The 17398-nt window shown below is 41.5% G+C and overlaps 1 protein-coding gene across 1 annotated transcript; it reads left to right on the forward strand.

The window, feature by feature from the left end:
- The first annotated feature begins 515 nt into the window (after nucleotides 1-515).
- On the forward strand, nucleotides 516-12891 carry LOC121557733 (ras-related GTP-binding protein C). The gene is made up of 7 exons (XM_041871218.2): nucleotides 516-929; nucleotides 2452-2655; nucleotides 5599-5798; nucleotides 7330-7444; nucleotides 10648-10790; nucleotides 11050-11198; nucleotides 11660-12891. Exons 1-7 carry the CDS (start codon nucleotides 747-749, stop codon nucleotides 11809-11811), a joined length of 1146 nt encoding a protein of 381 aa, XP_041727152.2. The 5' UTR covers nucleotides 516-746; the 3' UTR covers nucleotides 11812-12891.
- Nucleotides 12892-17398: the final 4507 nt, after the last annotated feature.

The raw sequence follows: 17398 nt of genomic DNA on the forward strand, positions 1-17398 counted from the left end.
AAAACCATACTGGAATTACTGGAATATCATTTATTGTATAAGATTGTATGATTTTACTATGAATCAAATGGATACATCCATCGTGAATTGACCCCCCCCACAATATCTACTTTCCCCACGGTCATCCAGTTAAAAAAAAAAAGTCAAACTATCAATTTCCAGCAAAAAATAACTCCAGGTGAAAGGTCACAAAACAAGCCTGTGCACAAGCAGAGATACTGTATATAATGACGATATGCTCTTGTCTCCGCCCTAACCGGCGGGAAGGCAGACGGTCTGCTTATCGGTCTCATTGAGCTATACATTACATTCGGTCTGCTTATCGCTGTATTCCCGCGTGGACAGATTTTGACGGGAGTGGACCCTCTCGCTTCGTCTCTTCCTCTCTGGCACTAGTCTACTTGGTCAGCTGACTGCAAAACATCTGACAAGGGAAGACCCAGTCTCGACAGATTGACACCCTGGTTACCCAATTATTATTCGTATCCTATCTACATCGTCCAATTAGATTCGGAGGTGGGTTCAAGAGCAGGGTTTTGGCGAAAGGGAAACATAGGGGACCCGAAGATCTAAAGGAGAAGGGAGAATATTACAACACACTCTGGATTTGAAAGTAACATTATTTATGCATTTAAACTGTACTTTACGTTTTATCGGCGGAGTGGAAGGATCTGTCGGTAAAAGCAGGACTGTGTAAAACTAATAGGGTGAGTGGGGATTGGGGAAGCGCGCGTCGTCGGGTCAAAATGTCGATTCAGTACGAAGTGGAACCGCTGGCAGACAGCTACGGGGTAGCGGACTCGTTTCCCAAAGATTTTGGCTATGGAGAAGAGGAGGCCGACATCGAGGATAGCCCAACTCCATCTGACAGCAAACCTAGAATTCTGTTGATGGGTTTGCGGAGAAGTGGCAAGTCGTCAATACAGAAGGTAGGAAGAGATCTCGGCGGACATGATTCATCTGTCTTTACATAACGCCTTATTTTGGTTCAAACAGCAACTATAGCTATCATCACCAGTTATTTAGATAGCTAGTTAACATTGCCACAACTTCTAAACATTCCTGAGGTTAATATAGTAACATGTATCCACTCAGAACGTCATACCTTAATGTCAAAGACCAGTTGTCATCCTGGTCTGGATAGCAAGTTACTGCTACAGGACAAGCAAGCAAACACCTTAGTATAGCTAGCATCAACAGATATGGTCAGGTTTAGAAACTAGCTTGTTTGTTCAGCTAACAACACAATTAATTCAACCGTATTTATGTCAAATAAACGTTTGCAAGGTAACTTGTTAATCATTTATCAGGTGAAAGCATGTTTCTTGTTCGGCACTCGTGTGTGTGTGTGTGCGCGCGCGGTGTGATCACCTGTATGGATTGGGCACGAGACTGTGCCTCTCTAAAATCCCTCCCCTGGCCTTCCAAAACTTGTCAGACACTCGCAGTCAACATTATATTACTAAACCACCTGACTCATGACAGCAGAGATACAGCCACACGCCTTACATTTTGCAAGTCATATCATCACTTATATGGTTCAATAAGTATACTCTTTCCAGGACAATACAATTCATTCAAGATGCACCATACCACTTTACTCATTAGAGTTGGGAGAAATTCTATGGCCTTTATTCGTCATTTGCCACTTTTAGATTGTACACTGTAGCCTAGATAACTAATTTATCATAGATGTAGTTGTTTTTTTGCAGACATTTTGGCGTTGTTGTTAAGATGCTGGGGGCAATGCCTTCACCCATTTGATACAGGGCGGGAGAAATCATGTAAACTGAAATTAATCTGAAAGTATTTCTGCTTCAGTAGTAGAAGATACAAGAGTCACAACACATAATGTATTAAAGAGACTTAACGGTACTTTTGCATACTTTTTAGCCAGTAGTTCTGAAAGTAGCCCACATGGGGGGGAAATGGCAAGGCACAGCTTCAATAAAACAGTCGCTTTCAAACTAGGGATTTTGTGGCTATTTGAGATAAAACAGTAATTCTGCTCATAGATTATGCATGTATGAACTACATATTGACACATCCAGCCCAAAGCGGGACGTTTAAAAAAAATAATTTTAGTCACCAAAGTACAGGAGCATTTCTTTTAAGGGTGCCAAACTATATATTTACATGGCTTATTTGTGTTCCTTTCAAATATATTTTCATTCATAGGCTATGGTTGTGCAGTGCTACACTGTTGTTGAAGGCCCATGTAAATTCATGACCCTAAGTGCTGAGCCGCAGAGTACGTTCTTCCCTTAAGCCTCTCGCTAGTCCAGAAACATGTGATTTGGCTTTTTCCTCTGGTAGTAGTGACCCTAGTTATGTGACGGAATAACAAACTCTCAAAATGAAGTCTCTCTCTTTAGTATTTTGAGAAGGAAGCAGTAGTTCTAGGTGTGGTCATTTTGTCTTAACATCACTATGTCTAATTGCCTGTTTCAGGTGGTATTCCACAAAATGTCTCCCAACGAGACGTTGTTCCTGGAGAGCACCAACAAGATCTACAAGGACGACATCTCCAGTAGCTCATTTGTCAACTTCCAGATCTGGGACTTCCCGGGTCAAGTGGACTTCTTCGACCCCACCTTTGACTACGAGATGATCTTCAGAGGCACGGGGGCTTTGATATTCGTCATTGACGCACAGGTGAAAAGATTGAGTGGAAGCGTATTAAAAACACAACGGTTGACTGACTTACTGACATGTTGATAACCATAATTGATGAAATGTCTGATCCCATAGAAATAGAATTACTAGAAAGTGAAAAAGCCCTTCAGACCACAGCATTTTAACAGAACACTCATGTCATGGGTAATGTCTGAACCTGTTCTATGGCCTTTACACTGAATGAAATGTATTCAAACTGACTGAACTGTATAGTTTATAAACATATTTTGTATTTATAGAGAAGTGGATGATATAGGCTTAGGCTAGAATACTTCTACTCTGCAGCACAGGATAAGCTTCTAATGTTGAAACGTTAAGTGACCCACCGCTTCAAAGACAATTGATTGTCACAGATGTTTTCCCAAGACAGTGCACATTGTTATCCTAACTGCTGGAACAAAGTGATCTTAACCATTATCTAAATCAAAGCTAATTTGATCAGGGAGGCCATAAGGGATCAAAGATGCCATATCTATCTCAGTTTAATGATCGCATTGAAAGGAGTTCCCAGAGTCACTACATTTCTATCTTTCTGGGTTGTGTTTAGTAGAACACGCAAATACATTTTTTTTCAAACATTTTGCAACGGAATACGAAATTGAGCGTTTCTTATTGGACATGTCCAGGTAGTCCCTCCCTGTTTCACTCCATTTTCTTCAGTTTGGTGCCTAATGAACTAGAGGTGTGAATGTTAAAACCTTTAAATGAAATTGGGATCCTTAATGTTAAGAAAGCTACCTCGCTGTGAACAGCGTGAAGCGAACCCATGCATATACTGTGTGTGACTGTGAGAGCGACGTGTTGCATCTCGCTCAATATCCTAGCCTATTCATTGATGATAGGCCCTGCTTTACTGAAGTTGCCAGACATTGGAAGCTAAGAAATTGCGAGATACAGCATTCCATTGCGAGAGCCAGCTTTTTAATTGCCGATAGATGGGCCTAGTGCATAGTTCTGACTCTCTGTCTGGTGGCCGACCTGCCTATATTGTGCCCTTCTCTCCGTCCCTCTCTAGCACGATATGAAAGATGCAAGTGTTTTTATTCTCGGAAGTACGTCAACTAATCAGTCTCCTTCGTTCCACAAATACTGAATCTTAGGAGTCGATTCATAGCTGAACCGAATCTTGACACTCAGAGATGGGAGTCGACACCGGGAGTCGACGTGGAAGGAGTCGGAGTAAATTATTTTGGAGTCTACTCACCAAAAAGGCAAGCGACAGCAGTGATGTCCTGTATGGCAACACTTTGAGAAGTGAAATGAGAAGGAAATGCAAACTTTGCGTGGTGGAATTGAAGTACAGTAATGGTAGAACAAGTGCAATGCTTGAGACCCAAACCGTTTCTGCATTGTGAATTCACATGGAATTGTTTGTTTTTTTGTCACATCCCTATAACCCGGAACAGGACAGCATGTCCTCATTGCTGGTGTTTTCTCTCAACGTTAAAGGGACAATCCACCCCAAACCACTAATTCCTATGATTAACAGTCTTAAATAACAATACTTTTTTTGTGAACAAATGTTTCATTTTGTCGTTATAACAAGGTTGGTAGCAATGTGAAAGTTGTTGTGGAAATCTGTTGCAGCGCAAGTCAACTACAAAACCCACAATGCAATACTCTCTCTGGACTGGCTGGCTAGCTAGGTAGCTAGCTAGCAAACATAGCTACACACAATAATACCAAAGTCAATATCAGCATGTGAAGTAGCTAGCTAGCTGTAAAATCGCCTAAAACTGCACTATCAATTTAGGAGTCTCTCACCGAGTTCGCCTCTTACCAGAGCGAGTGCAGAGTATGTTGCTATAGCAATAACGTCTCTTTTCAGCGTTTCCAACAGACACACAGGGCACATTGCAGTATAGTACTTGAAGGAGAAACTGAGTTGAATCATTTGGTTCACTGTTTAGATTGAGCACATCTAAGCGAAATACAGTATATACTTTGTCATGATGATATAAATGGATGTATGTGTTCTAGACAAGTATGCCCATACCTTCTATTGGCTGATTTGGCGATCTGGAGTGCAGGTAGGCCTAATAAAAAAATAAAAAATAAAGCGTTATGAAATGTCATAGTGTGTTATCCCAAATCTCCAGTGACGAGAACCATGTAGCTATGACGCATTCCTACACGATTTCCTGATTTCACTAACAGACCACTTAGAAGTTAAATCATGGGGGAAATTGTTGTTTTACCCACTGATCGAACATAGGCTTTCACCAATTTGACAGGAGTTTCATGATTTTTATATCTGGGGGTGGAATAGCCCTTTAATGCTGTCACAATTATCTGTGAGGTGTAACTAGGTTGTAACTACGTAACATGTCCTAGGTGTTGTATGTCCAACAAACCTACTGTATCCTTTGCCAGTTTATTTTGATTTTCCAGCTGAGTTAAATTTAGGAAGTGTTTGTACAAGCCACTGTACTGAGGCAGTGTGGCACTCCATATCTCACTAGCGTTCAGTATCTCTCAGTGCAGATGCAGAATTCGCAGGGAAATAAATTGGCAGGCTTGCTCAACACATCCAATGTTGTCACACATTTTTGCAGTGGGACTTGCAAAGATTTTGGAATCTGAAGGATTGTATGATGGTTATGTTGAAATCTTTGATTGCTTTAATCTCAAAAATAGCCTAATTCTCCAGGAATTCTGGCTCACCCTCCCCACCACTGGGACTGTAACAAGTAGGATATATGGGTGTAGGGGATTGTAATTTGGCATAGGGGATTGTGTTATGCATGTTGGATGGAAATGGAAATGTGAATGCAGGCAGCAGGATGCATGTAGTCGACTTTTTTAAGCACAGTTGTACACTACTTTGTTTTAAGCCACCTTTTTCTAAGGCTCTCTGTGTGTGTCTCGGTCTGTCTGTCTCTGTTTGTGCGTGTGTTCTTCTTTTATCTTCTCCCTGCCCAGGATGACTATGTGGAGGCATTGGGCAGACTCCACCTCACCGTGTCACGGGCCTACAGGGTCAACCCTGAGATTAACTTTGAGGTGTTCATCCACAAAGTGGACGGCCTCTCCGACGACCACAAGATCGAGACCCAGAGGGACATCCACCAGAGAGCCAACGATGACCTGGCAGACGCCAGCCTAGAGAAGCTTCACCTCAGGTAGGTCCACAGACACTCACCCTTAAAGGGATAGTTCAAAAAATCTAACCATCCTTTTAATCCTCCCATTGAAAACCTACAGAAAGAGCAGCTATGCTAAGCTAATTAGCCTTCTCAGTTTATTGCCTTGCTATTGTTGGTTAGTACTCTCTTTTTCTACTGTTTCAACCCAGCAATGACCTCATGGGAGTTCAGTTGATGTGCATTTGACTAAAATGCTAGCAGTTTTAGCATTGGTCAGCCATCTTTTTTTCACAACATAAACTAGTCATCTGTGCTGCCAAGTCATTTCCTGTGGCTTTTGCCACTGTCACTTTGGTTATTTTCTAAATAGCAGGATTGATTTTGGAATATGGCTGAAATCTGACTGAATCAGATCACACTTGAGATTCCACTGATGTTGATGCAGTGAAAATTGCTTCAACCAGTTTCATGTTAGTGTTAGCTTAGCTGTTAGAACCCTACTCTCTTACTTTGCATAAGGAAGTTTGGGCAGTTTATGACTTGCCTTACACAACACATGGATGAAAATATTTGCCGCGTTCCAAGGCGATGTGGGGCGAAACACAGCCCTTGTTTTGGTCCAACATTTGACTGTGAGTGGTGCAATAACATATTAATGACAAGGACACTTGTCACTGTGTGGGCCTGGATCATAGGGTTAGCTTGTATACTTCCAGCGCATGGTTGTCATACTCCGAGCATTACTGTCAGATTCCACCCCGGCCTCTTAACAAACAAACACCACAGCAAGTGTTCATAATACAAACTGTCTATGTTAAAGGAAGAGAAAGATTACATGTAGACTTATAGAGCTTATAGTATAGCCTATATATAATGTACCGTTATGCTCATACTTCAATGTTTGCTATTTTCTCTTTTGAAGTTGAAGCTATAGCCTCAAATTTGAATTCTGCTGTAATTGGTTGTTTTCGACAGGGATATCATCACATGCCCTAATGATAATTTCCCAGATATAGGCCTAGGCCATTTATACAGTAATGATACTGAGCCTAGCGAGTCGTTTTATGAACAGACAAACTGGTTCAAACACACTCTGCAGATTTTCAGTACTAGGTTTTTCAATCGAGTGTGTGCCTTTCTATCCTGAGATGTAGGCCGGTTTTATGAAAGGTGAGATTGCTGTTGGTGCACGCCAGACAGTTGGATTAGTGGTGGATTTATAGTGGAGCTGGGAGGAGGAATGTCATGTTGAGTTGGGATGTGTTTTGTTCTCTGCACTGCAAAGACATCTCTGTGCGAAGTCTGTAGTAACATCCACTGGCCTCTCTTCTCTAGGACCTTTGGTTCTATTGGTTAGAACTGCAGTCCTTAAAGTTTCCCAATTTTCTATCACTACTATTATTTATAGAATTCCTGAAAATGTTACGCTACCGTAATGCTTTTGTAATACATTGTTTTGCTAATATTTTAGTTTCTACAGTTGGACTGTCCCAAAACTTAGTTATCATATCTGTTCTAACCTGTGCAAACCTATAGCTAACTTCCCTTTCTTTTATATATCTTTCAGTTTCTATTTGACAAGTATCTATGACCACTCGATATTCGAGGCCTTCAGTAAAGTGGTCCAGAAGCTTATCCCACAGCTGCCAACACTGGAAAACCTTCTAAACATCTTTATATCCGTAAGTACCAAATTCCCTCTTGATTTAGTTCTTGCTGTTTGATTTGAAGGCATTTTTGCATTTCTTACATTCGTTTGACCTGGGTCGTATTCATTAGTGCACACCATAACAAAACATTTTGCAACGGAAACTCATGTTTCTCATTAGACAAGTTCAGCTAGTCCCTCCCTGCTAGTTGGCTGTACCTGCACCAAAACTCTAGATTTTTTTCATAGCTTGTTCTCCATCTTCTTTTTAAATAGGGAGCAAAATATTTTCAGCACTTTTATTTCTATGACTGATCAAAACTTGTTTTCTCTTGGCTCCCTCTTGTGCCTCTGCAGCAGACATATGGTGCGAAATTTGTTGAACATCGAATCGCAATAAAATCCCAGTATCGAATCGCAATACATATAGAATCGTGAGAATTGCAATACATATCGGCACCAAAGTATCATGATAATATTGTAGTACCCACCTCGCTAACGACCATCAGGTCGCTAATGGCCTGGTACTCAGGGCTCTATTGCCCCTTTAACCACTCTGACATAAATGCAATCGAAAATCACATCAAACACTTCTTCAAAACGGTATCATGCTTTTAATACTCACCTCACTGTGATTGATCAATTTGAGGAAAGAAGTTCAACAACAGGTTGAAACTGAGTGGAAAACATGGTCATTGTAGATGTTGTTTCAAAGCCTTAACACAATGAAACGGATAGTGCTTTCTAAGGTGATGATTCATTCAAAACACCCATATGCATATTAGAGCTTATGCATACGCATAGACCTATATATGAGGCCAAGCCCGAAACCCCCCCAGAATTAAAATAATGATTGTGCCGTTATACTATACATACCTACCGCATATTACACATGGCAGAAAAACATGAAGAAAAACGGATTTAAGATGTCTTTGGTACATAATTGGTCTAACCTATACTCTAGTAATCACCTTTGACTGTATTACCTTTGACTGTATTATTATGCATACAGTGAGGGAAAAAAGTATTTGATCCCCTGCTGATTTTGTATGTTTGCCCACTGACAAAGAAATGATCAGTCTATAATTTTAATGGTAGGTTTATTTGAACAGTGAGAGACAGAATAACAACAAAAAAATCCAGAAAAACGCATGTCAAAAATGTTATAAATTGATTTGCATTTTAATGAGGGAAATCTTGGGTGAGAACCTCCTTCCCTCAGCCAGGGCATTGAAAATGGGTCATGGATGGGTATTCCAGCATGACAATGACCCAAAACACACGGCCAAGGCAACAAAGGAGTGGCTCAAGAAGAAGCACATTAAGGTCCTGGAGTGGCCTAGCCAGTCTCCAGACCTTAGTCCAATAGAAAATCTGTGGAGGGAGCTGAAGGTTCGAGTTGCCAAATGTCAGCCTTGAATCCTTAATGACTTGGAGAAGATCTGTAAAGAGGAGTGGGACAAAATCCCTCCTGAGATGTGTGTAAACCTGGTGGCCAACTACAAGAAACGTCTGACCTCTGTGATTGCCAACAAGGGTTTTGCTAAATCATGTTTTGCAGAGGGGTCAAATACTTATTTCCCTCATTAAAATGCAAATCAATTTATAACATTTTTGTCATGTGTTTTTCTGGATTTTGTTGTTGTTATTTTGTCCCTCACTGTTCAAATAAACCTACCATTAAAATTATAGACTGATCATGTCTTTGTCAGTGGGCAAACGTACAAAATCAGCAGGGGATCAAATACTTTTTTCCCTCACTGTAGTGGATGGACTGGTTACCTTATGCTACGCTCCAAACGTTCTATCCATGAGTCTGGGAGAGAACGTATAGGTCTAGGCGATGTTGTTGATTTGTGCAGGGTGGCTTACAGAGTTAGCCTACAATTTATAGTGTATTTGATTTTGAATAGCCTAGTAATAGGGAATTGTTTTATATTTTCAAAATGTATAGGCTGACACATTACCTTTTAGCTACAGAATCTCACCACTGTGCGTTTCCATCTCCTCCTCGCTCTCCTTCATTCCTTTCTCAAGCGCGTAGAGAGTGGCTCTCAACAGTTTAATGAAATATGTTTCATTGTGAAAACATGTTACTATCAATGTTCCTGAACAGATTTCACTTGGTTTCCCAAATTAAGCACTGGGTAGCTGCAGGAACAGGGTTGGAGAGACCATGGCATACAGAGTTTGGGTGGAATATCACCTGTCACGCAGCGAGAGGCTGCATGCTCCTCAAACAGTGGTTGATGCATGGAGTGAAGTATCCAGAGTAGCCTACCCGGGATGATTGAAATATGAACTGGCGGGAAGGTGGCCTCCGTTCGCTATTGCTGCTGCTCCTGCCCATTTGATAATGGGCCATCATGCATCATGCAGCCCATATATGTTTTGATTTCTAAGACATTCAAAGGTTTGTATCATTCACAAAGTTGCCAAATAACTCTAAATCTAGCAAATAAGACCTGTTTCAAATGATCACTTTACGCTCAACATAGCCACTTCATATCCGTACTCGCTTTGGAATGGGAAAAATATCCTTTCTGTTTTATTCAACTAAGTTCAATTATATTATTCTTACTATAAAATCATGCAACCTAATCATATAATATAAAAGAATGGCACTGGACTTATAAGCATATCTTGTCTGCTAAATGAACAAGCCTACAGCCTATGGCATGGCACATAGCCAGATAACATACAGTAGGCCAACTCACATTCTGTTCTTCTGAAATACATTTTCTTCATATCATAATGTTTCTTTAGACCTGCCTAAAATAAATAATGGATTTATTGTGATGGTATATATTAAATTGATTTATGAGGTCCCTGGCAATTCCCAGCGCTAGCTGAAATAGTGTCTGGCGTGTGACTCACAGTGTGACGTGTGTCATCATCCTCGTCAGCCCTGATGACGCTTTCATGCGCTGCTTTTATGGTTGTTGTATAATACCAAGCTTCCAGACCCCAAAGTCTCTTCAATCCCAGTCAAAATACATGGACGCTAAGCCACCACAGTTTTGCATTGGTAAATAAAATGTTATTTTTTAACTTAGGAGCTCAATAATTCATTTTGAAACCCTTGAAACCCTTGCTGTTGATATGACCTGAAAGATAGCTCTGATATTTCTGCCAAGCTAGCTTTTAGGAGTACCAAATGTGCACTGAGGGCGTTTCTCTGCCCCTCCTCCTTCCCCTCTTCCCCTCATCTCCCTTTTCCCCTCCTTCCGTCCTCAGAACTCCGGCATAGAGAAGGCCTTTCTGTTTGACGTGGTCAGTAAGATCTACATCGCCACAGACAGCAGTCCGGTGGACATGCAGTCTTATGAGCTGTGCTGTGACATGATCGACGTGGTTATAGATGTCTCCTGCATCTATGGGTAAGGCCCCTAGAACTTAATTCCTGTCAGATATGTATAGTTTACAGCTGTGTGCGTGCGTGTTTTGGTGGTAATGTTTTGGACCACACTTTACTTGAAGCTGACAGGTATAAAATAATACTTTACTACTTGTTATAAGCATGTATGAGGCGTTTAGTGTCTTATAACGTTTGATATGTTAGGTCTCTGTATCGAACACATTTTCAATTTTAATAAGTTCCTTACATTGACAGTTCTATATTGTGTGTTTGTGTTCCAGTCTGAAGGAGGACGGCAGTGGTAGTGCCTACGACAAGGAGTCCATGGCCATCATCAAGCTGAACAACACCACAGTCCTCTACCTGAAAGAGGTCACCAAGTTCCTGGCATTGGTCTGCATCCTCCGAGAGGAGAGCTTTGAGCGCAAAGGCAAGCCATCCACCCCAGCATTTCCTCATTACTGCGTTAAGCAGTCTGTCAATAGCTGCTACCCATTATTGTTCAATCAAGTGTGACTTCACTCCCACAAGTGGAAAATTCAGACCGATTTCAATGGAAGAGTGGCACAGTCTTATTTAAGGAAGTAATCATGTCTTGAGTCTCTTGATTTTCAAGCTTCTCAGGCGCTAACACTCATTTAAGTGGCTAATGAAGGCTATCTTTGTTGCTAGTTAGTTTTTCTTTGCCACTGTTTTTGTAAATGTTCTTCACACTGGGTGTTATTGGTTTATCTTGATAGGGTGATACTTTATTCACATCTTACTCTTATTCTTTGTTTCAACAATACATGACTTATGGAGTAATCGACTGAGTGAAATTCAAAGTCTCGAAGATCACAGAAGTGAAAATAGATTCATACCATTCTCTCATTGACACGTATCTCTCCCCAGGCTTGATAGACTACAACTTCCACTGTTTCCGGAAGGCCATCCACGAGGTGTTTGAGGTGGGCGTTTCCACACCGTGGACGGGCTCCCAGGCGGCCGGTACGCCCTGCACCAAGGCTGTGACACTCAACGGCACCCCCCGGAGCACTGTCTAAACACAGATAGACAGACAGATAGACAGACAGAGAGAGGAAAAGAAAGAAAGATGGGGAGGGAGCGTGCGGAAAAGACTAATGGATTGGGGTTTTCAGTAAACCAATCATATCTCTCGCTCCCAGATCCTAAAAATCACAGGAAGAGGACTAGAGCAAAAAATTCAAATGAAGAGTCAGGGCTGAACCCGAAGCCCAGAGGGTAAGCCCAGGAGGATTGTGAGCTTACAAAGCTAAGCTAGGACAAAGCTAGGATGGAAGGGAAACTAAATGCAGAGATACTAGGAACATTCGTAAATTTCGTGTGAATGCAAGGCATTGTTTTCTCGGCACCGTTTGCCACCAGTAAAAACAGCGAAATGAAAGTCCAACAGGACTGCTATACGCAAGCAAAAGCGTATTTGGCATTTGGGAACTTTCAGTGAGAAAAGGCCTCACGTGCTGCAAGTCCCAAGAGCCCTGAGGAAGCTTGATAATATCGCTGTCTGTTTTAGCTGCTGGTTCATCCATGTGAAGAACTACTTTTAAAAAATATAAACATTGATGTAACCCTCGATAAGGAGAAGAAACTGCAAAGTCTGTACGGGGATCAGTATAGTTGTGTAACCCTGTGCAGATTTATGAGTCAATCTCTAAGGAATGCTTGGTGTTTATCCAAAACGCACATAGTAACACTTTCTCAAGGCCTTATTTAGATTGAGCTTGCCTGTTGCAAGCTTTCTCTCACTACTCACTCAACTGTATGCTGCCCAAGACTTTGCTTCTGGTTTCACTACTTCTGAAGAAAACAGGGTTCCTCAGAGTGCAAAAGGGATTGTAGTGTCCACTTGTTCTTTGTGTGTGTGTGTTGAGTACGTGTATGTGTATGTGTGTGTGTGTGTGTGTGTGGCTGGAAAATAGGATAGTTTGTGATTATGGATTCATGACTGTGCCCCATCATGTTGGTTTGCCAGTGTATGCCCTATGCTCAAAGTTGCTGTTGTGTCATACTGTATAATGCTATGCCGTGTTGGAAAACTGAGCTAAAAAATAAACCTGTTATCAGCGTTGTGATCAGTGATGCTTATAAATTCTGAAACATTATAGATTCTAACTACAATTTGTTGCAGTTGAATATCTGATTCATTAGAATCTTGCACATACAAAATATTCTAAATATAGTATTCTGGAAATATCCCATTGCATTGGCTTATTCTCTTGGCTTGGCTATCAAATGATGTATGGAATACAATCACATTCTATATATATGTGTCCCTTGTGCATACAGTAGTCAGTTTAGCAATATTTTCTGGCACCGAATCGTAATACTGCCCCGCATGGATGCTTGCCCTAGAACAAATGCTAATAACACCCAACCAACTGTGCCAATCTTCAACTGTGTGCAACTCCTACATGTATGACGTCACAAGTTCTTTGAGCATGACCCTTCTCTTTACTGAGCAGGTGGAGTCCGATGCCATTAGGAATGAGCTGGTCTGGTCCCAGATCTGTTTGTGCTGTCTTGCCAAGGCGTGACAATGAACAGAAGAGTTGGCAAGAAGGCACAAACAGATCTAGGACCAGTCTAACTAGGAAAGGTCTCTGATGGGATCTATATATTCTGGTTGTGTAGCATCAATGGACATATCATTTCATGATGGTTATAATGATGAACAGAATGGTGGCAATGAAACGCCGGTCACCACTTCTTCAAACCCTGCCTTATGTGACTGGTCGATACACTCACTCATCCCCATCGCGCCGTCTGGCGCATATAGGACAGCAACAACGGCTTTCCAATTCTGGCGCTTCTTTGGCAATCTACTCCACTGTGCTCGAGCTCTGCTGGTGTTGGAGATCAGCATTCTATATTAGGTCAGAGTCACAAGGAGTTGGGCCATTGTTTCTGGTTTGTCTGAGGAGGTTGGCGTTTAATGCGTTAGGCCGACAGATGTGGAGTGTTCTTCGCAGACAAGATGTGTGGAAGGTGAATTGTTTGTTGAGGTCCAGTTCAGTCACTTTCCAGCACTCTGTACCGTATAGCACAACTCTGGTGGATTTAGAATTTGGTCTTTGTGCTATTATCTATTATCTTGACTTACAAATTTGTTGGAACATTGTGAAGGTTTCACTTTAGCTGAGGGTTCTGCTCAAGGACTTGTCAGTTTTATCACAGCAATCCACACCAAAAACACGAAACGCAGCATGAAGCCAATATGAAAACCCATTCCAAGCATGTATGCAATAATGTCATCAAGCTGAATTATTCTCAGCATAGCATTGCTCATTGTATTTCACTGTGGGTAGTGGAGACCAGGTCTAACAATTTAAATGAAACGTGGGAAAAAAGGACAAAATTGCATTATTTTTCCATGAACGCAAGAAAGGTGTTGTTTTTTACCTGTGTTTGTTTTGTTCATTTGATTTTTGCAAATAGTAGACATTTGGGCTATGGTAAATCCACTGTTAGTTCTGCCAAAGGTTTTATCATTCACATGAAATAAACACTTGCACATCAAAAGCAAATGTTTCTGTTTTTACTTGATGTTTTAGGACATTAGGTCCTTGGCAGACTAGGGCACAAAGATGTATCATATGAAATCTGGTATCTGGCACAGTATCATAAACTCGTGCTAGCTTGCCAAATCTCCAGGCTCTTTTTACACACCTGCAAATGAACGCTAGATGGTGCCAAATGACTTCTCATTTTTTCATCGTGTATTGCTATTCACAGTTGTTTGCCAAACTACCTGAATAATTTCACTATGTACAGTGGGGAAAAAAAGTATTTAGTCAGCCACCAATTGTGCAAGTTCTCCCACTTAAAAAGATGAGAGAGGCCTGTAATTTTCATCATAGGTACACGTCAACTATGACAGACAAAATGAGGAAAAAAAATCCAGACAATCACATTGTAGGATTTTTAATGAATTTATTTGCAAATTATGGTGGAAAATAAGTATTTGGTCAATAACAAACGTTTCTCAATACTTTGTTATATACCCTTTGTTGGCAATGACACAGGTCAAATGTTTTCTGTAAGTCTTCACAAGGTTTTCACACACTGTTCCTGGTATTTTGGCCCATTCCTCCATGCAGATCTCCTCTAGAGCAGTGATGTTTTGGGGCTGTCGCTGGGCGACACGGACATTCAACTCCCTCCAAAGATTTTCTATGGGGTTGAGATCTGGAGACTGGCTAGGCCACTCCAGGACCTTGAAATGCTTCTTACGAAGCCACTCCTTCGTTGCCCGGGCCGTGTGTTTGGGATCATTGTCATGCTGAAAGACCCAGCCACGTTTCATCTTCAATGCCCTTGCTGATGGAAGGAGGTTTTCACTCAAAATCTCACGATACATGGCCCCATTCATTCTTTCCTTTACACGGATCAGTCGTCCTGGTCCCTTTGCAGAAAAACAGCCCCAAAGCATGATGTTTCCACCCCCATGCTTCACAGTAGGTATGGTGTTCTTTGGATGCAACTCAGCATTATTTGTCCTCCAAACACGACGAGTTGAGTTTTTACCAAAAAGTTATATTTTGGTTTCATCTGACCATATGACATTCTCCCAATCCTCTTCTGGATCATCCAAATGCACTCTAGCAAACTTCAGACGGGCCTGGACATGTACTGGCTTAAGCAGGGGGACACGTCTGGCACTGCAGGATTTGAGTCCCTGGCGGCGTAGTGTGTTACTGATGGTAGGCTTTGTTACTTTGGTCCCAGCTCTCTGCAGGTCATTCACTAGGTCCCCCGTGTGGTTCTGGGATTTTTGCTCACCGTTCTTGTGATCATTTTGACCCCACGGGGTGAGATCTTGCGTGGAGCCCCAGATCGAGGGAGATTATCAGTGGTCTTGTATGTCTTCCATTTCCTAATAATTGCTCCCACAGTTGATTTCTTCAAACCAAGCTGCTTACCTATTGCAGATTCAGTCTTCCCAGTCTGGGGCAGGTCTACAATTTTGTTTCTGGTGTCCTTTGACAGCTCTTTGGTCTTGGCCATAGTGGAGTTTGGAGTGTGACTGTTTGAGGTTGTGGACAGGTGTCTTTTATACTGATAACAAGTTCAAACAGGTGCCATTAATACAGGTAACGAGTGGAGGACAGAGGAGCCTCTTAAAGAAGAAGTTACAGGTCTGTGAGAGCCAGAAATGTTGCTTGTTTGTAGGTGAGCAAATACTTATTTTCCACCATCATTTGCAAATAAATTCATTAAAAATCCTACAATGTGATTTTCTGGATTTCTTTTCCTCAATTTGTCTGTCATAGTTGACGTGTACCTATGACGAAAATTACAGGCCTCTCTCATCTTTTTAAGTGGGAGAACTTGCACAATTGGTGGCTGACTAAATACTTTTTTCCCCCACTGTATTTCAGGGATGACTACATTGGCTATGATAGACTCAATGCCAATGTTTTTAACCCTAGCCACAACCACAGGGATCAACCAGAAACACTTGGAGGAGAGATGTCCAGGCAGAGATGACTGAGAGCGGCCTCAACTGGTTCGCTGTGGAAAAACTTGCCCTGAACGGAGAGAGATGGAGAACAATGGCCTTCGTCAATGGCCTATGCTGAAGGTAAAGTAAAGTATATAAATCCGACAACCACGATTAAAAAAACAACAACACAATAGACTTGGAAAAAAAAGCTCAACCATAACTTGCCTAAAAACATCTGTATTTGATCTATAGTTTCCCACAGGGGGCCAGTATGAAAAATGTATGCACTCACTAACTGTAAGTCGCTCTGGATAAGAGTGTCTGCTAAATGACAAAAAAGAAAAACATCTTATAACATATAACATAGGCTAATCAAATCATAGGTTAAACACGTAGGCCTACATTTTTCAACAATGCTATTATTTGAAACCTTAGCCCAGAAATAGCAAATTTTGTTGAGTTTGCTGTGGTTCAACATTGTGTGGTCTTTTTAATAAATGTACCAAACCATAAACCCCCACTGGTTTACTGTGCAAAATATCAGCTGAATGGCTCTGCTACGAAAGTGCCTTGCCAGTTAAAATAAACCTCACAGCCACTGACGACCCTTTATGTGCAGAGGTAGGCGAGGCAACTAAACACCACTTCCCCACAATTTAGATGCAATAAAACACTGACAGCTTTTTTTATCCACTTCATTAAGCCTCTAATTTCTTATAAAAATCCTGCATTAAACCTGGCGACGGCTTCCCGGCGGTTCTTTAAACTCTCCTCCAATCTTCCCGCGTTGGTTTGATGGCTCCTCAAATAGGCCCTAATTTAAGATAAATAGTACATTCCCACTGTAGTAACCATGCCAAGGAATCTAAAGTGTGACAGTGACGTACTGAAATCATAAATTAACAATCAAAGTATAAGGTCTCTCAAACCCTACAACCCAACCCGAGTACACCATTATGACATCCCAGTCAAAGCTCTTTTCTGTCCTGGCACCCCAATGGTGGAACCAGCTTCCCCCTGAAGGTAGGACAGAAGAGTCCCTGCCCATCTTCCGAAAACATCTGAAACCCTCCCTCTTCAAAGCGTGTCCTAAATAATCCCACAGCACCCCCGTTGCACCGTCCTACCCCGCGGTATAAAAATGTATAAAGACTTTGCTGATAGCT

Source organism: Coregonus clupeaformis, unplaced genomic scaffold (genome assembly GCF_020615455.1).
Source record: "Coregonus clupeaformis isolate EN_2021a unplaced genomic scaffold, ASM2061545v1 scaf0130, whole genome shotgun sequence".
In the NCBI taxonomy this organism is placed as follows: Eukaryota; Metazoa; Chordata; class Actinopteri; order Salmoniformes; family Salmonidae; genus Coregonus; species Coregonus clupeaformis.